Source organism: Bubalus bubalis, chromosome 7 (assembly GCF_019923935.1).
Source record: "Bubalus bubalis isolate 160015118507 breed Murrah chromosome 7, NDDB_SH_1, whole genome shotgun sequence".
Classification (NCBI taxonomy): domain Eukaryota; kingdom Metazoa; phylum Chordata; class Mammalia; order Artiodactyla; family Bovidae; genus Bubalus; species Bubalus bubalis.
This window is the reverse complement of record NC_059163.1, coordinates 108,499,246-108,524,061: the sequence shown is the minus strand read 5'-3', so window position 1 is coordinate 108,524,061 and position 24,816 is coordinate 108,499,246. Positions and strand designations below refer to the sequence as shown.

At 36.2% G+C, this 24,816-nt stretch overlaps 1 protein-coding gene across 7 annotated transcripts in view; it reads left to right on the top strand.

Annotated features, from left to right (window-relative positions):
- Positions 1-24,816, top strand: part of CCSER1 (coiled-coil serine rich protein 1) — a 1,462,911-nt gene that overhangs the window by 1,042,841 nt on the left and 395,254 nt on the right. For 2 of the 7 annotated variants that reach the window (XM_044946327.1, XM_044946324.1), the window contains one exon: positions 6,857-7,591. The exons of the other annotated variants lie outside the window; for them this stretch is intronic. In XM_044946327.1, the coding sequence (XP_044802262.1) occupies positions 6,857-6,877 (21 nt within the window). In that variant the 3' untranslated portion in view covers positions 6,878-7,591. Of the gene's footprint in view, positions 1-6,856; positions 7,592-24,816 lie in introns of those variants that run through there. 7 annotated transcript variants of the gene reach the window in all.

Genomic DNA, 24,816 nt, shown 5'->3' with positions numbered 1-24,816 from the left:
ACAACTGGAAACATACAGCAGTGATACTTATTACTTAAATGAGCAGAGTGGTGGGTAACCCCCAAATAGAAAGGGGAGGGTAACTCACATTTCATTTCATATTTTGGGTGTAGAATTTTTTGAGTGTGATAGTACCTGATTCAAGGCAGCTCTAAGTTTAAACCATTTTAACAATTCATTTAAAATGATGATTTAGAGTTTATTATTCATATTTTACTCTTGAAAATAGAAACTCAAAACCTTTTTTCCTAACGACTTTTTAGTAGATAACCCCTGTAAGAGTGTACACCCACTGTGTTTTCTATAACTGATCTTTGCTGGTGAGTGGGGGGAATTTATAGCATGTAAATGTCCCATGCTTTTACAACACAAGCCTGGAGCATACAACCTGCAGGCAATCCACCACGTTCTGGTCCAGGAAATGAATGACTATTTCCTAAGGCAGCTACTAGTGCTATCCAGTTCACCAGTCATGATAAAGTTATATGATCTCTAATCAGCTTCCCAAGCACAACCCAGCCTCAGCACACTGCCTGAGCAAGGAATGAGATAATGCTGAGCACGTGGTGTTCCTGATTCTTCACTGGTGATTTCTGAGTACTGCCTAACAAGCATGCACATGTTTGTAGTCTTGGCAACAAAGGTTCAAATCTGTCTGAATCAAGGACATTTTTTCCCCATAATAGACAGAGTAGAAACACCTTTGCAAAGTAATCAGTTCACTTCAGTTCAGTCCAACTCTTTGTGACCCCATGAATTACAGCACGTCAGGCCTTCCTGTCCATCACCAACTCCCGGAGTTTACCTAAACTCATGTCCATCGAGTCAGTGATGCCATCCAGCTATCTCATCCCCTGTCATCCCCTTCTCCTCCTTCCCCCAATCCCTCCCAGCATCAGGGTCTTTTCCGCTGAGTCAACTCTTCGCATCAGGTGGCCAATGTATTGGAGATTCAGCTTCAACATCAGTCCTTCCAATGAATATTGAGGACTGATCTCCTTTAGGATGGACTGGTTAGATCTCCTTGCAGTCCAAGGGACTCTCAAGAGTCTTCTCCAACAGCACAGTTCAAAAGCATCAGTTCTTTGGCACTCAGCTTTCTTCACAGTCCAACTCTCACATCCATGCATGACTACTGGAACAACCATAGCCTTGACTAGATGGACCTTTGTTGGCAAAATAATGTCTCTGCTTTTGAATATGCTATCTAGGTTGGTCATAACTTTCCTTCCAAGGAGTAAGCATCTTTTAATTTCATGGCTGCAGTCAGCATCTGCAGTGATTCTGGAGCCCCCAAAAATAAAGTCTGACACAGTATAATAGCTTATTATCACCTCCCTAACAGGACTCTGAAGATTATAACTAGGAAAAAACTCTGACAAAGGATATATATTGTAATAAACACATTTCATCCCTAAATATTTGTCCTTTCACCCAAAAGGAAAATATAGCTGGAATTCTAAGCTACAAAATTATGCCTGGAGACCCAAAAGTCTAAGTTATTGTTTATACAAGTTCAACTAATTGTTTGATGTAAATAATTACTTAGCACATGATATCAGCAGACATCTGTTTGCTTAATTTTAGAGAGGTTTCTCTTGAGTAGTCTAGCTTCATAAATTAATGCTGAAACTTGGCTGAGTCAAGAAATAAACAAAATAAACATTGATTATAGTCTGAAGCCACAGAAATATTAAAAGTCACAAAAATATTTCTTAAATGGACTTTTAACAAATTGTCAGCATAACTTACGTTCTGCCTACTGAACTTACAAACATGCATAGTATCCTGGAATTTCCATTTTCAGAGTTTTGTCTAAACTATCATAGTTCCCCAGGCCTCAAATAATTTGATTTTACTGAGCTCAATTTTTCATTTCAAGGATTATGACACTTCTCTGTGCTATTTTTTATGTAAATTATATATCTCATATGAAAGAGTAGAATATCTAGGCCAAATTTGAATGTGATATTCACCTGACAATTGAATGTATTAAAATAATCTAATATACATAATTATTTTGTTAACCTATGAATCATAAAACTGTCACCATGAAAAATAATAATTTTGGATAGGACAAGTTTAATACATTTTAATATTATTTTTCATTATTTCAATCCATTTAACTTTTTATGATGTTCTCCTTGAGAAATTCAGGGCTTACCTTTGCTACCTACTACATGGTTTTTTCCCCTAAAGATATTCATTTTTCTTTACATTCAATAAAATAACATTTTCTGGTTCTGATCATTATACAATTTATAAAAATTACATTTTTAACCTGTTTCATAATGTTCCAATGATATGAATTGATATTTTTTTAAGTATTATATGAAATACAGAATCAGTATAAAATGATCATGACCCTCACAATGTTGTATCATATTATTAATAGATTTCAGTTTAGAAATAAGAACTCTGAATTCTAAGACTTCACTGTTTTGTGACTTAAAAGTCAAAATAATTCAGAATATTAGAAATAAATATATATGGTTAAAAACAAATTTTGCCAATGTATGCAAATAGATGAAAACATATTAGATGTATTGATATTCAAAAATAGATATCAATACTACAAAAGTTCTTTAAAATAGATTTATTCAACTCTGGCCCCAGAATTCATTTTGCATATTTTAATAGCATATTTTACTCCATATTTTTCCCTTGCCTAGTAATAAATTTAGACTATTGAAAGAAACTAATTTTTTTTTTAATTTTATTATATTTTTAAACCTCAAACACTGTATTAGTTTTGCCAAACATCAAAACGAATCTGCCACAGGTATACATGCGCTCCCCATCCTGAACCCCCCTCCCTCTTCCCTCCCCATTCCATCCCTCTGGGTCGTCCCAGTGCACCAGCCCCAAGCATCCAGTATCGTGCATCAAACCTGGACTGGCAACTCATTTCATACATGATATTACACATGTTTCAATGCCATTCTCCCAAATCTTCCCACCCTCTCCCTCTCCCACAGAGTCCATAAGACTGTTCTATATATCAGTGTCTCTTTTGCTGTCTCGTACACAGGGTTATTGTTACCATCTTTCTAAATTCCATATATATGCTTTAGTATACTGTATTGGTGTTTTTCTTTCTGGCTTACTTCACTCTGTATAATAGGCTCCAGTTTCATCCACCTCATTAGAACTGATTCAAATGTGTTCTTTTTAATGGCTGAGTAGTACTCCATTGTGTATATGTACCACCGCTTTCTTATCCATTCATCTGCTGATGGACATCTAGGTTGCTTCCATGTCCTGGCTGTTATAAACAGTGCTGCGATGAACATTGGGGTACACGTGTCTCTTTCAATTCTGGTTTCCTCAGTGTGTATGCCCAGCAGTGGGATTGCTGGATCATAAGGCAGTTCTATTTTCAGTTTTTTAAGGAATCTCCACACTGTTCTCCATAGTGGCTGTACTAGTTTGCATTCCCACCAACAGTGTAAGAGGGTTCCCTTTTCTCCACACCCTCTCCAGCATTTATTGCTTGTAGACTTTTGGATCTCAGCCATTCTGACTGGTGTGAAATGGTACCTCATAGTGGTTTTGATTTGCATTTCTCTGATAATGAGTGATGTGGAGCATCTTTTCATGTGTTAGTTAGCCATCTGTATGTCTTCTTTGGAGAAATGTCTATTTAGTTCTTTGGCCCATTTTTTGATTGGGTCATTTATTTTTCTGGAGTTGAGCTGTAGGAGTTGCTTGTATATTCTCGAGATTAGTTGTTTGTCAGTTGCTTCATTTGCTATTATTTTCTCCCATTCTGAAGGCTGCCTTTTCACCTTGCTAATAGTTTCCTTTGATGTGCAGAAGCTTTTAAGTTTAATTAGGTCCCATTTGTTTATTTTTGCTTTTATTTTCAAATTTCTGGGAGGTGGGTCATAGAGAATCCTGCTGTGATGTATGTCAGAGAGTGTTTTGCCTATGTTCTCCTCTAGGAGTTTTATAGTTTCTGGTCTTACATTGAGATCTTTAATCAATTTTGAGTTTATTTTTGTGTATGGTGTTAGAAAGTGTTCTAGTTTCATTCTTTTACAAGTGGTTGACCAGAGTTCCCAGCACCACTTGTTAAAGAGATTGTCTTTAATCCATTGTATATTCTTGCCTCCTTTGTCAAAGATAAGGTGTCCATATGTGCATGGATTTATCTCTGGGCTTTCTATTTTGTTCCATTGATCTATATTTCTGTCTTTGTGCCAGTACCATACTGTCTTGATAACTGTGGCTTTGTAGTAGAGCCTGAAGTCAGGTAGGTTGATTCCTCCAGTTCCATTCTTCTTTCTCAAGATAGCTTTGGCTATTAGAGGTTTTTTGTGTTTCCATACAAATTGTGAAATTATTTGTTCTAGCTCTATGAAGAATACCGTTGGTAGCTTGATAGGGATTGCATTGAATCTATAGATTGCTTTGGGTAGTATACTCATTTTCACTATATTGATTCTTCCAATCCATGAACATGGTATATTTCTCCATCTATTAGTGTCCTCTTTGATTTCTTTCACCAGTGTTTTATAGTTTTCTATATATAGGTCTTTAGATTCTTTAGGTAGATATATTCCTAAGTATTTTATTCTTTCCGTTGCAATGGTGAATGGAATTGTTTCCTTAATTTCTCTTTCTGTTTTCTCATTATTAGTGTATAGGAATGCAAGGGATTTCTGTGTGTTGATTTTATATCCTGCAACTTTACTATAGTCATTGATTAGTTCTAGTAATTTTCTGGTGGAGTCTTTAGGGTTTTCTATGTAGAGGATCATGTCATCTGCAAACAGTGAGAGTTTTACTTCTTCTTTTCCAATTTGGATTCCCTTTATTTCTTTTTCTGCTCTGATTGCTGTGGCCAAAACTTCCAAAACTATGTTGAATAGTAATGGTGAAAGTGGGCACCCTTGTCTTGTTCCTGACTTTAGAGGAAATGCTTTCAATTTTTCACCATTGAGGATAATGTTTGCTGTGGGTTTGTCATATATAGCTTTTATTATGTTGAGGTATGTTCCTTCTATTCCTGCTTTCTGGAGAGTTTTTATCATAAATGGATGTTGAATTTTGTCAAAGGCTTTCTCTGCATCTATTGAGATAATCATATGGTTTTTATTTTTCAATTTGTTAATGTGGTGTATTACATTGATTGATTTGCGGATATTGAAGAATCCTATTGAGTAAAAAAAAAAATGTGACGTACATTTACCTTTTGGCCTTGATTATTTGCAAAATGAAATGCTCATGGAAACAACATACGTTTATTGTCTACTGACTATGTTTAAAGAGCTCCACTAAGTAATTAGACATGAGGTTAAAATGAAGATTTCGATACATTTATTCTTTGCAACTTTAAAGCAATTGAATGAATGTTCTCCGGTATCTCTCCAGTCTCCTAGGAAATACACATTAGACAGGGAAAATCTCATAAATAAATACATAAATGTGTTAATGGGCTTTCAGAGGCATTCGGAGTTCTTGCTACACTCCAGAAAAAGACCGGTGAGTGTGTCACTCCTCTCTCCAGGGAGCCTGGAATGTAGCTGCTTTATGTGTGTTCCTGAGTACAGGGCAGGTTATTTCTTCTACTTCAACTTCCTGTTTTGCTTTTTCACTCAAAAAGGGCAAAGAGAAAAAGGACAAGTGGGAGAAAATAATTTAATAGGCAGCTAATCAATAAACTCATGTTGTATTGTCATTTTTTCAAAAAGCCTTTAATAAAATTAAAGCCAAGCTAAATGTATATTTGATTTTGTTAATTGTTCAATAGTCTTAACTTAAATTGCTTCCCCAGGTGGTTGATAAACTGACTCTCTGAAATAAGAGTAAATTATAAAATTGATATTAAAAATTTAGTGCTTACTATAAAATCAAACTAAAAATGCATTAGAGTAGGCAAGGGAAGGAAAATTTTACTTACAGAGAGAGTTCCTACTCAGAAGAATAGATTTTTCCCTTATTTAAGTTTTCCATAATGGTTATGAGTGAAAGCCACTCAGTCATGTCCAGCTCTTTGGAACCCCATGGATTACAGCATGCCAGACTCCTCTGTCCATGGAAATCTTCAGCAAGAATACTGGAGTGGATAGCCGTTCCCTTCTCTGGGGATCTTCCCAACCCAGGAATCGAACCGGGCTCTCCTGCATTGCAGGCAGATTCTTTACCAGCTGAGCTATGCTACCAGGGAAGCCATAATGGTTAGCAACATAATTTCCCAATAGAATTATCTTAATATAGTTACAATAGTTCCAAAGAGTAAAAGATTAAAATATTTTTTTTACCCAAGTTGAGGAGAGGAATGAATATAAATGATCCATATAAAAATGCAAAATATAAAGAACATCCATCATAATTCCTCATCTGTAGCTACTGACTAGAGTTGGTTTTGCATAAACCTTATCACTTGGGTGATCTATTTGTTTTTGTGTAAATAAAGTGAATGAATTAAAAAATACATATGAAGCTGTACATAAAATTATGTACACAGATCTGGAAATAAAATTAGGATTATTTTAAATTGCAAATAATAGCAATTAATGATTAGGGATCAAGTTTTCAAATGTTTATGCCTTTAAATTTTGTTCTATTATTTTTAAATGTAGCATTCTTTTATGACATCTTTTCAGTTGATTTTATAAAAAGTATATATAATTTGTATTATTGCTCATTTGTCTTTGTGTTAGAATGAATGTTTAATTCTTTCTGAAGAGAATGTTGCCCTGCAAGATGGACTTTTAGTGGAATTAAGTGTGAAGCAAAGTTTTCAAAAAAGGAAATCCATCCCATTCTTACTCTGCAGGGAACTCACTAAGAGACTAGCAGAACCTCTTCCCCTTAGTAACCATAACCTTGAACTCACTGTTGCTCAAAGTCTTTTACAGAGCTTGCCTGAGGGAACATGATCAGTTCTTCCATTTCTTCTCCCTGCAACCCCAAGAATCTGATGAAGTCTGTTGATGCTACCTGGAAGCTGCCTAGCGAAACACACACTTACAGCCTACACTGTGCCTCCCAACACACACACCAATTGTCCAGAGATTCAGGGGTTTCTCAAACCCCTACCCTGTTATTTTGAGATCCTCTGGACTCAGAAGATGAACTGGACTACATCTTACTAGTGCTCTGAGAAATCCCTTTTATCAAATTATGTTCTCTTAAGAAGCTATCGACCTTTACTGAGGTGCATTTTAACAAATAGTGCCATAAAATCCATCACAGTGTTTACTGTCAGGATAGTTTGAGAGGGCTGTTTATTACATTAAACAGTAATTTTCTGTAAGGACTCACAGGAAAATCTTCTCCATGGTGTCAGCATCAGGAGTAATTAGAATTAGGCAACTGGTTTGTTGCCTCATGAACACTGCAATTGTTCCTTTTCCCCTTTTCTAGAAAGTTCTGTGGCCCTACTTTAAGCCAGTCATAGGAACTTTAGAGGGTGTGTATTGTTGATTGCTTTAATTGCTGGCCCTATCTCATTTTCCTATTAATATTTTCATGCTGCTTCACTTTTAGATTTTATTTGTACCATGCTATATTTTCACTTTGGAAGCTGCTTTAACTCTGTTTTAGACATGGAGGGTATGAATAATAAAATATTCTGGGTTTACTTTTTGTTAATTGTTTTTCTTTTGGGAGGAGAGAAGGGAATCTAGAGAATTTTTATGGTTCTAATATTTCTCTCCATAAAAACACTCAGAAGTTAAATGTAGAGGGTTAAGACAAATGCTTGCTCCTTGGAAGAAAAGCTTTGACAAACCTGCTGCTGCTAAGTTGCTTCAGTCGTGTCCGACTCTGTGCGACCCCATGGACTGCAGCCCACCAGGCTTCTCCGTCCATGGGATTCTCCAGGCAAGAACACTGGAGTGGGTTGCCATTTCCTTCTCCACTGACAAACCTAGACAGCATATTAAAAAGCAGAGACATTTGCCAACAAAGTCCATATAGTCAAAGCTGTAGTTTTTCCCGTAGTCATGTATGAAAGTGAGAGTTGAACCATAAAGAAGGCTGAGGGCTAAAGAATTGATACTTTCTAATTGTAGCACTGGAGAAGACTGGTGAGAGTCCCCTGGACAGCAAGGAGTTCAAACCAGTCAATCCTAAATGAAATCAACCCTGAATATTCATCGGAAGGATTGATGCTGGAGCTTAAGCTCCAGTGTTTGGCCACCGGATGTGAAGAGCCGATTCATTGGTAAAGACCCTGATTTGGGGAAAGATTAAATGCAGGAGAAGAGGGCCACAAAGGATGAGTTGACTGGATGGCATCATTTATTCAGTGTACATGAGTTTGAGGAAACTCTGGGAGATTGTAAAGGACAAAGAAGGCTAACATGCTGCAGTCCATGGGGTCACAAAGAGCTAGACTCAACTTAGCGACTGAACAACAGGAACATATGCTTATACCCTACATATAAAATCCTAGAAAAAGAACTGTTAAATAAACACATACATACTTACTACACAAACCTCACACAGGATTAATATAAAGATGTTTATCAACCTAGTAATTTATCATATTTATATCAAAACCAGAGGAAATAGGCTTTGACTGCAGGAAGAGGAGCATACATTAGTCACGCACACGGGTTATTCACTTAACAAATATATTGTGTGCCACTGCAAAACAGAGCACTGGGCTTCATGAACACAGAGGTGCATAAGTCACCATCTTTGTCCTCAGGAGACTTGTGTGACCAGGCAGTAATGAGCATGGTATGTATTGATATAAAAAGAACATAAACAGCCTGTCTGGGTTTGAAGCCAGAGTCTGCAACATATTAATTGTATGATCCCTCTAAGCTCCTTTCTTAGTTGTGAAGACAAATGACACATGTGATGTGCTTAGAAGAGGAGGCAGTTGTTATTTATCAGATCTCAGACTATTGAAACTAAGAAGCCAGACACATCATTGGAAGCTGGAGGCAGGTGATCTTAAGACAAAACACACACACACACACACACACAAACAAAAACAAACCTGAAGTACTACACATATCAGAGACCGTGGAACCTGAGAACTGGGGCAAAGAACTAGATTGGCCAGTTTGGTATAGGGCTGAACAGTTTACAAAGTGCTTGCACATACAGACTGTTCTATTTGTTGCTTACACATTCCTATTTTCAGGATGAAAAAACTGAGCTTCAGGGAATTTTAGTCCCTTTAGATCGCCTAGCTGGAAGTGCAGTACTCTTTCTACCCCAGAAAATTAGATAACATTTAGCAAGGCCTTTCACTTTAAAATATTTTCTTATTATATGGATCAGATAAACCGCAGATCGAAACACAGCCAGTAAAATATAATTCCATATCACAAAAGTCTGTTGAAATAGCCATTGTAGACAACAGATATTAGTATCCTCTCCCTTAATACCTGTAAGACTTCAAAAAAAGTAAAAGTAAAAAAACCAAAACCCATTGTTTAGTTCCTATAGAAGTGCTTCATGAATCTTGAGAAAGTTATTGTTTTAATAGTGTCATTATGGTACAAATGTTTATTTTTTTTCCTCAGTTTTTAGAAAAAAATTGTCTATAACAATTCTATAACAGGTTTATTATCTGTGGTAATTTTTCAGTGTTGATGTAATTTTTTTTTATATTCTTGGACAATTGTATCCTAATTATATTCTAAACTAAGTTGCACAAAGCCTTGTACTACTTTTATTTTGCCAAATATTCTGAAAGCTTAAGGAAGATCTTATTAAGAGGTCATGAGGCAAATATGATAAGGCTGATCTGTTCCATATGTTACATATTCACAGTAATAGCTAATGCTTAGTAACTTGCCATTATGATGCTTTTTATAATTGCTGATAAATTATTTTAAAAGCTTTTTAGTGTACCTGGTACTTAAAGTGGCCTCAGGGACTGACTTAGTCTCATTTGAGTTGTATCCTAGAATGTCAGTTCAGTTCAGTTCAGTCACTCAATCGTGTCCAACTTTGTGACCCCATGAATTGCAGCACGCCAGGCCTCCCTGTCCATCACCAACTCCCGGAGTTCACGCAGAATCACGTCCATCGAATCAGTGATGCCATCCAGCCATCTCATCCTCTGTCGTCCCCTTCTCCTCCTGCCCCCAGTCCTTCCCAGCATCAGAGTCTTTTCCAATGAGTCAACTCTTTGCATGAGGTGGCCAAAGTACTGGAGTTTCAGCTTCAACATCATTCCCTCCAAAGAAATCCCAGGGCTGATTTCCTTCAGAATGGACTGGTTGGATCTCCTTGCAGTCCAAGGGACTCTCAAGAGTCTTCTCCAACACCACAGTTCAAAAGCATCAATTCTTTAGTGCTCAGCTTTCTTCACAGTCCAACTCTCACATCCATACATGACCACTGAAACAACCATAGCCTTGACTAGACAGACCTTTGTTGGCAAAATAATGTCTCTGCTTTTCAATATGCTATCTAGGTGGGTCATAACTTTTCTTCCAAGAAGTAAGTGTCTTTTAATTTCCTGGCTGAAGTCACCATCTGCTGTGATTTTGGAGCCCCCAAAATAAAGTCTGACACTGTTTCCACTGTTTCCCACCTATTTCCCATGAAGTGATGGGACCAGATGCCATGATCTTCGTTTCCTAGAATGTCACCTGGCATTAAGTAGATATTCTGTGTTCAATCAATGTCACTATGAATGAATGATCTAATATTTATTTGCCTAAAGTATTTGTAACTCAAGCATTATACTAAAAAAAATGTAGATGCAACAAAACATTCTCTGGGCTGTGTGCCTATCAGAAGAGTCACAATATACCTACAGTTATTAACATTGTGTTGGTTAGATCTAGCATACCTACCTAAATGTGCTCCAAAAAGGGAGATCTGTCACTCTTACTTTGACAGGAAAAAGGAAAATGGAACTCCAGGAATTACCAGAGTGATAGAGTAAAGAAGTTATAGATAGAATGTCTAGGAATATAATCTGTAAGAATTTCACTTTTCTAAAAGTTATCTGAAAACCTCCCAAAATGTCTCCCTGATGATTTTATATCTATGCATGGGGTCTGTAGTGTCACTTAGCTGACTAAAAAAAAAAAAAAAAAAATAGACATTAAAAAAAATAGACATCTACTTTGTGATACGTAGTAGATAAATGTAGCTCCTAAAACTTGTCATAGCCTTTCTTGAATAGGACATTGCATTCTTGTTTTTATCAGCAAACATAATTTATAATTACAACTTTTCTATTCTTCATTTGATATAGGTTGAATCCAAGTTTTCCAAGAGGTTTTGTGTCCTGGATTTAAAATCAGGTTTAGAGCACACAGATGTACTTATTTTGATGCCACTGTATTCATTCTTAATTAGGACAGGAGATGCTGAACATTTATTTAGTGATAAAGTTAATACTTTTCTCCCTGTAGCATCTGGTCTCCAGTGGCCTGGAGTCATCGTCTAACCTGAATTTGAGAATAGTTGAGAAACGTTGTTTTATATGACCTCGTTTGAATTATTGTCATTGATAGAGCAAGTCTCTTTAAATTCATCTTGAAATTGCCTGAATATCTTGGTGTCCTTGGCCCAATATTTTTGTGAACCCAAGTGAAGTATCTGAGGAACAAGAAAAATTCAGTTTGGTTAGTGTTTTTTTTTTTTTTTTTTAATTTCAACCTATATTTGTTCATTCCCAAAGGACTATATATCTATCTATGTATTTGTATATATGCATACATACACACAAACTTATAATTTACAGATATACAGATTTTTTAAAATGATGTAAAACATAAATTGTGTTTGTTACTTCAATTTAAAGTTTGTTCAATAATTTATTAACTTTTGAATTTAAATGAGTGGTTTTATTTATTTTTATTTTATTTTTAAATATATTTAAATTGTTTAAATTGTTAAAAGTTTTAAAAATATTTAGAAATATCAAGTCCAGGATAACTGAATAATATAACCTGAACATGCAGTTATATGCTAGATTCAAAATACCTGGAAATACAAACATTTTGGAGCAGGTACTGGCAACCCACTCCAGTATTCTTGTCTGGAGAATTTCATGTACAGAGGAATCTGGCAGGCTACAATCCATGGGGTCTCAAAGAGTTGGACACGACTGAGTGACTAAGACATACACACACACACATTTAGAGTGTTATATGCAAAAATTTCTAGATGGTTTGTTTTGTGAACAAGAAGATATTATTTAGAAAACTAACATCTGTTGTATGTTTAAATTATCTACAAGGCTTGAATTCATTTAAAATTTAAGTGATGGACCTGTTTTTAGACTTTAAGTGCCTCTTAGAAGCAGTTTCTTTTTTCCCCATTCAGGGTTAAAAAACCAACTAATTCACCTAGTAACTATTTTAAATCTCTGTTCTCCTTGGCCTCTCTTATCAATCACAGTTCTGTTCAATATCAACCATTGACTCTACCAACTGAAAACTAAGGGTATGCAATATAAATTGTCTTAATTTTTGCTCCTATCATCTCATTTTTTCATTAATATTACTCACTCATTGAATCTCTTTTCCTCTACTCCCCTTTCTTTATCCTAGAATATGATCTGGGAGTCCCCTCATAGCACAAAAGAGACTGGCTCAAGTGTTCTCCTTGCCTGTCCTGTGGGCAGGTCACTGAGTAGCCCATACAGCTATCTGCTGGGCATTGCAGTGACTGTCTAGTCATTTGAACAGCTCCTTGGCACCCACTGTGGAAATCTGTGAACCTCGCCATAAAACTCTGCTTCTCTAAGGGTGCCTGCATTCTGTTATTTCTTTAACCTAAGCCTCATCTTCTTCAGGCCCATTGCTTCATAGAGGGCATCTTTTCTCCCTCAAAGATCTCTTAGGGTAAACAGGAGGCACAATCCCAGGGAAGCTTTTCTAGTCATATACAATACTCGATGCATGTTATCAGGTTTTATCTTGAATTATCAGGCTTTTATTGAGAGTTTTCATAACGTTGGGGACTCTAGCATCATCTGACCTCTTCCATATCTCTGGAAGCTTCTTCAAACATCAGTGTTTTTTCCTCTTCTCATATGTCAAGAACTGACCTTCCTGTATTTAATTTCCCCTATCCGCTATCCTCTATATTGTGTCTTACAGCAAAACTGTTCTTGCAGACCTGGAAGCCTTGCCTTTGATATATAAAGGGAATCTCTTGAAGCCTTACTTTCAAGTCTATGTATCTAAAGATGTTAAAAAAAGATTCTAAATAGAACTCAGAGCTAAATAATGATCTCTCTGACTGTGTTCATATAGTCTCTCTATGGGAAAGAGTATCAAGGAGTTAGGGGATGGGAAGAGTTAAGTCAATATGATTTATAGGGAGTAAAAAAGTACATCTGTTTCATGATTTCAAAGTATTCTCTCAAAGTGCATTGCATATTATTTTATCCTTAAAGTCTTTGAATCAGATAAACTTAGTTTGAGTCCTAACTTCATTGGATACTTAAGTTTCCTCCTCTGTAAAATATCAACAACAATGCTTATCTGGTTGTTAACAGAATTATATAAGTTAATTAGAATGATATCTAAAAATAATAAATGCTTTATAACCTGTTCTATTAACATTACTATCAGAATAGTTTTTAATAGGTAGTAATTAATTGTTGTTTGATGATTCAAAAGTAAAAGTATAGGTAAATCGCTATCATCATATTTAGCTTTCAGAATTACTTCTCACAGTAACTCTAGAAGTTACTTCTTTTGAGCTTTCCTTTCTTGTTCCAAAGCCAACTCCTTTATCTCTGCTCTGTGTAACATGATTTCCTGCTTCCTAAATAGGCCTGTTGCTATTAAATATTTACTTTTGTAGTATATTCAGTTTCTCTGTTTCTTTTGACTCTTTCTTCTCATATTTAAATCTCCTCTGTTCAAAAAAAAAAAAAAAAAAAACTTGCTAAGTTCTGCTTCAGATTTTCTTCTTTCTAACACCAAACTTCTTGATACATATTTTGTTGTTGTTCAGTCACTCAGTCATGTCCGACTCTTTGCCACCCCATTCACTGCAGCATACCAGGCTTTCCTGTATTTCACCATCTCCCAGACCTTGTTCAAACGCATGTCCATTGAGTCGGTGACGCCATCCAGCCATCTCGTCCTCTGTCATCCTCCTGCCTTCAGTTTTTCGCAACATCAGGGTCTTTTCCAATGAGTTGACTTTTTATATCAGGTGGCCAAAAGCATCATCAGTTCTTCCAATGAATATTCAGGATTTATTTCCTGTAGGATTGACTGGTTTGATCTCCTTGCAGTCCAAGTGACTCTCAAAGTCTTCTCCAACACCACAGCTCAAAAGCATAAATTCTTTGGCACTTTTCCTTCTTTATGGTCTAGTTCTCACCTACATACAGGACTACTGGAAAAACCATAGCTTTGATTTTACAGGCCTCTGTAGGCAAAGAAATGTCTCTGCTTTGTAATATGCTATCTAGGTTCATCATAGATCTTCTTCCAAGGAGCAAGTGTCTTTTAATTTCATGGCTGCAGTCACATCTGCAGTGATTTTGGAGACCAAGAGAAGGAAGTCTGTCACTGGTTCTATTGTTTCCCCATCAATTTGACATTAAGTGATAGTCCCAGATGCCATGATCTTCATTTTTTGAATTTTGAGTTTTAAGCCAGCTTTTTACTCTCCTCTTTCACCTTTACCAGGAGGCTCTTTAGTTCCTCTGTGCTTTCTGCCATAAGAGTGGTGTCATCTACATATCTGTGGTTATTGATATTTCTCTCTGCAATCTTGATTCCAGCTTATGCTTCATCCAGCCTCACATTTTGCATGATGTACTCTGCATAGAATTTAAATAAGCAGGGTGACAATATACAGCCTTGATGTATTCCTTTCTCAATTCTGAACCAGTACATTGTTCCATGTCCAGTTCTAACTGTTGCTTCTTAACCTGCATACAGGTTTCCCAGTAGGCAGGTAAGGTGTTCTGGTATTCCCATCTCTTGAAGAATTTTCCACAGTTTTGATCCATAAAGTCAAAGGCTTTAGCATAGTCAATGAAGCAGAAGTAGATGTTTTTCTGGTATTCTCTTGCTTTTTTCCGTGATCCAATGAATGTTGGCAATTTGATCTCTGGTTCCTCTGCCTTTTCTAAAACCAGCTTGAATATCTGGAAGTTTGCAGTTCACATATTGCTGAAGCCTGGCTTGGAGAATTTTGAGCATTACTTTACTCAAAAGTAAGATGAGTGCAATTGTGTAAGATGAGTGTGAGATGAGTGCAATTGTGTGGTAGTTTGAACATTCTTTGGCATTACCTTTCTTTGGGATTGGAATGAAAAGTGACCTTTTCCAGTCCTGTGGCCACTGCTGAGATTTTCAAATTTGCTGGCATATTGAGTTAGCTCTTTCACAGCATCATCTTTTAGGATTTGTAATAGCTCAGCTGAAATTCCATCACCTTCACTAGCTTTGTTTGTAGTGATGCTTCCTAAGGCCCCCTTGACTTTGCACTCCAGAATGTCTGGGTCTAGGTGAGTGATTACACCCTTGTGTCATTAAGATTTTTTTGTATAGTTCTTCTGCGTATTCTTGCCACCTCTTCTTGATACCTTCTGCATCTGTTGAGTCCATACCATTTAATGTGGCCTTTTTTTTTGCATGATATGTTCTCTTGATATATCTAATTTTCTTGAAGAGATCTCTAGAGTTTCCCATTCTATTTTTATGTATAGATTGTACATAATATGTATTGGATACATATTAGATATGTGTATTCTTGTGATTGCCCGGCATCTGAACCTACTCACTAATATTGTATAACTCCTTTACTTTAGGCATCTTGGTAAGAGAAGGAACATTTCTCACTAGAGAACCTGAACATGCCACTTACTTCTCTAGCTTCCTTTACTACCAGTGAGGGGACACACGACCCAGGCTCTGTTAACCTAGTGGTCATATGCCAAAGACACAGTCATAGCTAGTCACTTTTAAGGCAGTTTACACATTCTCCTGGAGTGGAAGGACCCAGAACAGTAGTGAAAGTGGTATTAATGGTACCATCCTTTGTCTAGAGCTGGCTGACTTGAAAGTGTGAACTTTACTATCTGGAACTGACTTGTGATGGTCGTGTGCTTTTTTTGAATCCTGACTGTGGTGTGCATGGCCCTGAGCTTGGTTACTGAGCCTTTCTTTCAGTTCTGCTAACACTCAATATTCTTTTAATAAAAACCTTTTCTGTCTCACTCAGCCAGAGTTGGTTTCTGTTTCTTGCTACCAAGAACCCTGACTGAAATCAAAGAGTAACCTACTATCACTACTTCATCCCCTTTCCCTCTGTTCTGCCTTTGACTCACTGCCAACCAGATTTCATCTGCACTGAAGCTAGTCTTTTCTAGGGAAAAGTGACCTGACTATTGCCAAATAAAAAAAGCTTCATTCCTTATCCTGCAGAGACTCACCATTCCACAGCATTGACCTCCCTTTTCTGTGAAGCATTATCTTCCCCTCCCGATTCTTTTCCTATTCTTGAAGCCTGCCTTTCAGTATTATACTTTGTCTTCTTTCCATGGACTTGGCTGTATTCCCTGATTTGCTTATTTTGTCATATTCCTATAATTTTCCCTAGAATAATTTTTCCACCTCTGCAACTTCAGTTTCTCATTGAGATTTCCACCTCAAACTTGATATGTCCCAAATTTAACCTTCCCACCAAACCTGCTCCAAGTAGGAAATTCTGTTTTAGTTAATGGCATGTTCTCAGTTACTGAGAGTTGGAAAATATTACTTTTTCATTTCCTTTTTGTCCTTACTTCTCATTAGCAACAAAACTTGTTGCTATCTCTGGAATCGCTTATACCACTTTTTTTTTGGTACATCCCCTTGGCAGAACCTTGGTTTCACTCTCAATATATTTTAATTGCCTTCTACTGTTTTTGAATCTGTCTTCTTTGAATCTACTTCACATTTTTGGCAGCATTATTGTCCTAAGGTATAGCTGTATGATTTTTCTTTGCTAGTCAGAAAAAAGTGTAGTTTTTACAAAACATTGTCTAAATTATTTATTATTAAATTTCTAATAATTGTTCTGTTAATGCCTACTGAGGACAATGTCCAAAGTATATTGGTACCATTTATACTCATAAAAATGGACTTTCTGGCCCACATTTTAAAAACTAAGTTGTAGTTAACATTCAGTATTGTATTAGTTTCAGGTGTATAATGTACTGATCCAGAATTTTTATACTTTAAGAAATGATCACTGCAAGAAGACCAGTTGCCATTCATCACCATAGAAAATTGCTACATTATTGACTACATTGCTCTGACTTATTTATTTTATAGCTGAAAATTTGTATCTCTTAATCCCCTTCACCTACGTTGTTCATCCTTCCTAGCTCCATCAACCATCCTCAATCCCATCCATAGCCACCTGTTTGCTTTCCATATCTATATGTCTATTTGTGCTTTTTTTTTTAGATTCCATATATAAATGAAATCATGCAGTATTTTTTCTCAGATTTATTTCACTTAACATATTAACCTTGAGACACGTCCATGTTGCCATAAATGATGAGTTCATATTTTTATGGCTAATATTCCATTGTATGTATATGCTACATTTTTCTTTATCCATTTAACTATGGACGGGAACTTTTCCATATCTTGGCTGTTTTAGATAGTGCTATAATGAACATACATCTTTTTGAAATGGTGTTTTTGTTTTCTTGGATGAATACCTACAAGCAGAATTGCTAGAGCATATGGTAGTTCTCTCTCTCTCTCTTTTTTTTTTTTTCCTTTTGAGGAGCCTCCGTACTGTTTACCAATATACACCCCACCAACCATGAAGAAAGGTTCCCTTTTCTCTATATCCCTGCTAACGCTTGTCTTTGCCTTTTTTGTAATAGGCATAATAATGTGTGAGGTGGTATCTCATTGTGGTTTCAATTTACATTTCCCTTACTATTAGTGATGTTGAATACCATTTCATTTGCCTTCTGATTATCTGTATGTCATCTTTGGAAAAATGTCTACTTAGGTCAACTTCCCACTTTTTAATTAGGTTGTTTGGTTTTTGATATTGAATTCCATGAGATTTTTATATGTTTTGGATACTAGCCTTCATTGGATACATTGTTTGCAAGGATCTTCTCCCATCCAGTGTGTTGCCTTTTCATTTTATTGGTGGTTTCCTTCACTGTAAAAAAGCTTTTTAGGTTTATGTAGTCCCATTTATTTATTTTGGCTTTTGTTGCCCTTGCCTGAGGACACACATCTGAAAAAATATAGCTAATACTAATGTCGAAGAGGTTACTGCCTGCGTTTGCTTCTAGGAGTTTTATGATTTAAGATCTTTCATTGAAACTTGTAATCCATTTAGAATTAATTGCTGTATATGGTATAAAAAAAGTGGTTCAATTTTATTTTACATGTAGCTGTCCAGTTTTCCCAACGACACCGTTTATTGAAGGGCTGTCTTTTCCCCATTGTATATTCTTGTCTACTTTTCCTAGATTAACTGATCAAACAAGCATGGGTTTATTTCTGATTCTCTAATATATTACATTGATCTATGTATCTGTTTTTATGCTAGCACCATAATGTTTTGATAACTGTAGCTTTGTATGTGATTTGAAATCAGTGGACTAGGATATCTCTGGTTTTATTTTTCTTTATCAAGATTATTTTGGCAATTCAGGGTTTTTTTGTGGTTCCATACAAATTTGAGGATTATTTCTTCTACTTCTATGAAAAGTTCCATTGGTATTTGACCAGGATTGCATTGAATCAGTTTATTGTTTTGGGTAGTATGAACATTTTATTGATTCTTCTAGTTCATGAGCATGGTGTATCATTCCATTTACTTGTGTCATCTTCAATTTCTTTCACCAGTGTCTTACAGTTTTTAGAGTACAGGTCTTTCACCTCCTTGGTTAAATTATTAGATGTTTTATTTTTAATGTAGGTGTTTTATGAGGTGCTTTAGTTTACCAGGTGTTTTACTCTTTTTAATGTAATTGGAAACAAGATTGTTTATTTCATATTTCTTTCTGAGAGTTTATTATTTTTTTATAAACATGCAAAGGATTTTGTATATTAGTTTTGCATTCTGTAACTTCACTGAATTTATAGTTCTAATAGTTTTTGGTGGAGTTTTGTGGCCTTCCTATATGTAGTATCATGTCTTCTGTAAATAGTGACACTTTTACTTCTTTCTTTCCAATTTGGCTGCATTTTATTTATTTTTCTTGCCTAATTACTGTGGCTAGAACTTCAACTTTCATGTTGAATGAAAGTGGGGAAACTGAGCATCCTTGTCATGTTCCTGATCTTAGAGGATAAGTTTTGAGCTCGTCACCATTGAACATGAAGTTAGGTGTGGGTTTGTCATATATGGGCTTCATTATATTGAGGTATATTCTCTCTGTACCCACTTTACTGAAAGCATTTTTGTTGTTGTTGTTGTTGAATTCAGCGTGCTAATATTGTGTTGCAGACTTCTGCATCCATGTTCCTCAGGGATATTGGTCTATAAATTCATTTTTGTGTGACATCTTTGTCTGGTTTGGTATCAGAGTAATGCTCACATCATAAAATGAGTTTGGAAATGTTTTTTCCTCTTCACTTTTTTTCAATAATTTGAGAAAGATAGGTTTTAAATCTTATATAAATGTTTAGTAGAATTCACCATTTGGTGAATGCAAAGCCATTTGGACCCTGACTTTTTTTGTGGGGAGGGGGGCTTGATTACTGATTCAGTTTCACAACTAGTATTCAATACATAATTCTTTTTTAGTTATTCCTGATCCAGTCCTGAAAGATTGCATATTTCTGGGAATTTATCTATTTATTTAAGGTTGTCCAATTTATTGATGTATAGTTGCTCACAGTAGTCTTTTATGATTCTCTGTATTCCTGTGGTATCAGTTATAGCATCTTCTTTTATTTTTGATTTTATTCATTTGGGCTCTTTATTTCTGTATTAATGTCTCAGACTAAAGGCTTATCGATTTTGTTTACCTAAAAAAAACTAGCTCATTGTTTCATTGATCTTTTCTATTGATCTTTTTTTTTCTTTTTTCTTTTTTTTTTTTTATTTTTTAATTTTATTTTATTTTTAAACTTTACATAACTGTATTAGTTTTGCCAAATATCAAAATGAATCCGCCACAGGTATACATGTGTTCCCCATCCTGAACCCTCCTCCCTCCTCCCTCCCCATTCCATCCCTCTGGGTCATCCCAGTGCACCAGCCCCAAGCATCCAGTATTGTGCATCGAACCTGGACTGGCAACTCATTTCATACATGCTATTTTACATGTTTCAATGCCATTCTCCCAAATCTTCCCACCCTCTCCCTCTCCCACAGAGTCCATAAGACTGTTTTATACATCAGTGTCTCCTTTGCTGTCTCGTACACAGGGTTATTGTTACCATCTTTCTAAATTCCATATATGCGTTAGTATACTGTATTGGTGTTTTTCTTTCTGGCTTACTTCACTCTGTATAATAGGCTCCAGTTTCATCCACCTCATTAGAACGGATTCAAATGTATTCTTTTTAATGGCTGAGTAATACTCCATTGTGTATATGTACCACAGCTTTCTTATCCATTCATCTGCTGATGGACATCTAGGTTGCTTCCATGTCCTGGCTGTTATAAACAGTGCTGCGATGAACATTGGGGTACTCGTGTCTCTTTCCCTTCTGGTTTCCTCAGTGTGTATGCCCAGCAGTGGGATTGCTGGATCATAAGGCAGGTCTATTTCCAGTTTTTTAAGGAATCTCCACACTGTTCTCCATAGTGGCTGTACTAGTTTGCATTCCCACCAACAGTGTAAGAGGGTTCCCTTTTCTCCACACCCTCTCCAGCATTTATTGCTTGTAGACTTTTGGATCACAGCCATTCTGACTGGTGTGAAATGGTACCTCATAGTGATTTTGATTTGCATTTCTCTGATAATGAGTGATGTTGAGCATCTTTTCATGTGTTTGTTAGCCATCTGTATGTCTTCTTTGGAGAAATGTCTATTTAGTTCTTTGGCCCATTTTTTGATTGGGTCATTTATTTTTCTGGAGTTGAGCTGTAGGAGTTGCTTTTATATTCTCGAGATTAGTTGTTTGTCAGTTGCTTCATTTGCTATTATTTTCTCCCATTCTGAAGGCTGCCTTTTCACCTTGCTAATAGTTTCCTTTGATGTGCAGAAGCTTTTAAGGTTAATTAGGTCCCATTTGTTTATTTTTGCTTTTATTTCCAATATTCTGGGAGGTGGGTCATAGAGGATCCTGCTGTGATGTATGTCAGAGAGTGTTTTGCCTATGTTCTCCTCTAGGAGTTTTATAGTTTCTGGTCTTACGTTTAGATCTTTAATCCATTTTGAGTTTATTTTTGTGTATGGTGTTAGAAAGTGTTCTACTTTCATTCTTTTACAAGTGGTTGACCAGAGTTCCCAGCACCACTTGTTAAAGAGATTGTCTTTAATCCATTGTATATTCTTGCCTCCTTTGTCAAAGATAAGGTGTCCGTATGTGCGTGGATTTATCTCTGGGCTTTCTATTTTGTTCCATTGATCTATATTTCTGTCTTTGTGCCAGTACCATACTGTCTTGATAACTGTGGCTTTGTAGTAGAGCCTGAAGTCAGGTAGGTTGATTCCTCCAGTTCCATTCTTCTTTCTCAAGATCGCTTTGGCTATTCGAGGTTTTTTGTGTTTCCATACAAATTGTGAAATTATTTGTTCTAGCTCTGTGAAGAATGCTGTTGGTAGCTTGATAGGGATTGCATTGAATCTATAAATTGCTTTGGGTAGTATACTCATTTTACTATATCGATTCTTCCAATCCATGAACATGGTATATTTCTCCATCTATTAGTGTCCTCTTTGATTTCTTTCACCAGTGTTTTATAGTTTTCTATATATAGGTCTTTAGATTCTTTAGGTAGATATATTCCTAAGTATTTTATTCTTTCCGTTGCAATGGTGAATGGAATTGTTTCCTTAATTTCTCTTTCTGTTTTCTCATTATTAGTGTATAGGAATGCAAGGGATTTCTGTGTGTTGATTTTATATCCTGCAACTTTACTATAGTCATTGATTAGTTCTAGTAATTTTCTGGTGGAGTCTTGAGGGTTTTCTATGTAGAGGATCATGTCATCTGCAAACAGTGAGAGCTTTACTTCTTCTTTTCCAATTTGGATTCCTTTTATTTCTTTTTCTGTTCTGATTGCTGTGGCCCAAACTTCCAAAACTATGTTGAATAGTAATGGTGAAAGTGGGCACCCTTGTCTTGTTCCTGACTTTAGAGGAAATGCTTTCAATTTTTCACCATTGAGGATAATGTTTGCTGTGGGTTTGTCATATATAGCTTTTATTATGTTGAGGTATGTTCCTTCTATTCCTGCTTTCTGGAGAGTTTTTATCATAAATGGATGTTGAATTTTGTCAAAGGCTTTCTCTGCATCTATTGAGATAATCATATGGTTTTTATTTTTCAATTTGTTAATGTGGTGTATTACATTGATTGATTTGCAGATATTGAAGAATCGTTGCATCCCTGGGATAAAGCCCACTTGGTCATGATGTATGATCTTTTTAATGTGTTGTTAGATTCTGATTGCTAGAATTTTGTTAAGGATTTTTGCATCTATGTTCATCAGTGATATTGGCCTGTAGTTTTCTTTTTTTGTGGGATCTTTGTCAGGTTTTGGTATCAGGGTGATGGTGTCCTCATAGAATGAGTTTGGAAGTTTACCATCCTCTGCAATTTTCTGGAAGAGTTTGAGCAGGATAGGTCTTAGCTCTTCTCTAAATTTTTGGTAGAATTCAGCTGTGAAGCCGTCTGGACCTGGGCTTTTGTTTGCCGGAAGATTTTTTATTACAGTTTCAATTTCCGTGCTTGTGATGGGTCTGTTAAGATTTTCTATTTCTTCCTGGTGGAGTTTTGGAAAGTTGTACTTTTCTAAGAATTTGTCCATTTCTTCCTCGTTGTCCATTTTATTGGCATATAATTGTTGATAGTAGTCTCTTATGATCCTTTGTATTTCTGTGTTGTCTGTTGTGATCTCTGCATTTTCATTTCTAATTTTATTGATTTGATTTTTCTCCCTTTGTTTCTTGATGAGTCTGGCTAATGGTTTGTCAATTTTATTTATCCTTTCAAAGAACCAGCTTTTGGTTTTGTTGATTTTTGCTATGGTCTCTTTTGTTTCTTTTGCATTTATTTCTGCTCTAAGTTTTAAGATTTCTTTCCTTCTACTAACCCTGGGGTTCTTCATTTCTTCCTTTTCTAGTTGCTTTAGGTGTAGAGTTAGGTTCTTTATTTGACTTTTTTCTTGTTTCTTGAGGTGTGCCTGCATTGCTATGAACTTTCCCCTTAGGACTGCTTTTACCGTGTCCCACAGGTTTTGGGTTGTTGTGTTTTCATTTTCATTCGTTTCTATGCAAATTTTGATTTCTTTTTTGATTTCTTCTGTGATTTGTTGGTCTATTGATCTTTTTATCTCTATTTTGTTTATTTCCACTCCCATCTTTATTCTTCTCTTTCTTCTACTAAATTAGCTTTTGCTTTAAAATTAGCAAAAGAGACACAGATATAAAGAACAGACTTTTTGGGCTCTGCGGAAGAAGGCAAGGGTGGGATGATTTGAGAGAATAGCATTGAAAATATGTAATTTAAATTATGTATGTAAAATAGCATTTACCATATGCAAAATAGATGACCAGTCCATGTTCAGTGCATGAAACAGGGCACTCAAAGCCAGTGCGCTGGGACAACCCAGAGGGATGGGATAAGGAGGGAGGTGGGAGGGGGGTTGGGGATGGGGGACCCATATATACCCATGGTCGATTTATGTCAGTGTATGGCCAAAACCACCACAATATTGTAAAGTAATTAGCTTCCAATTAATTTAATTTTAAAAAATCGGCTGATTTTCTAGTTCCTTTAAAGGTACATTTAGATTGTTTATTTAGGATTTTTTGTTTGCTTCCTGAGATAGCACTGTGTCACTGTGAACTTCCCTCTTAAAACTGCTTTTACTGCATTCAATAGATTTTGGACATTTTTGTTTTGATTTTCATTTGTATCATGGTATTTTTAAAATTTCCTCTTTGATTTTTTTTTCTTCATCCATTGATTGCTTAATGAAGTGAAAGTTGCTCAGTCGTGTCCAACTCTTTGCGACCCCATGGACTATACAGTCCACGGAATTCTCTAGGCCAGAATACTGGAAATGGGTATCCTTTCCCTTCTCTAGGGATATTCCCAACCCAGGGATTGAACCCAGGTCTCCCACATTGTGGGTGGATTCTTTACCAGCTGAGCCACAAGGGAAACCCAAGAATACTGGAGTGGGTAGCCTATCCCTTCTCCAGTGGATCTTCCTGACCCAGGAATTGAACCAGGGTCTTCTGCATTGCAGGCAGATTCTTTACCAACTGAGCTATCAGGCAAGCCCAGTAAGCTTAGTAGCATGTTGTTTAGTCTCCACATTTTCTTTTTTTCCAGGTATTGTAGTTGATTTCCAGTTGTATAACATTGCTGGGAAAATGCTTGATAAGCAGTTATATATTTATCTCTTCAGGTTCTTAATTGTAAAATGAAATATTTTAAAATAGATTATCAAGTGTTGAAGTCAGTGTTTTTGAGACTCAGTAGTCACTGATTACAATGATTTTCACTAGTATGTATAGGTTAACTATGCCAAGGAAGCTATTAGCACTCAACCCTGTTACACGTTTCAGCAGTTCAAAACCCTGCAATGAGTAGCTCAGTTGGTAAAGAATCCACCTGCAATGCAGGAGACCCAGGTTTGATCCCTGGGTCAGGAAGATGCTCTGGAGAAGGAAATGGCAACCCACTCCAGTACTCTTGCCTGGAGAATTCCATGGATGGAGGAGCCTGGTAGGCTACAGTCCATGGGATGGCA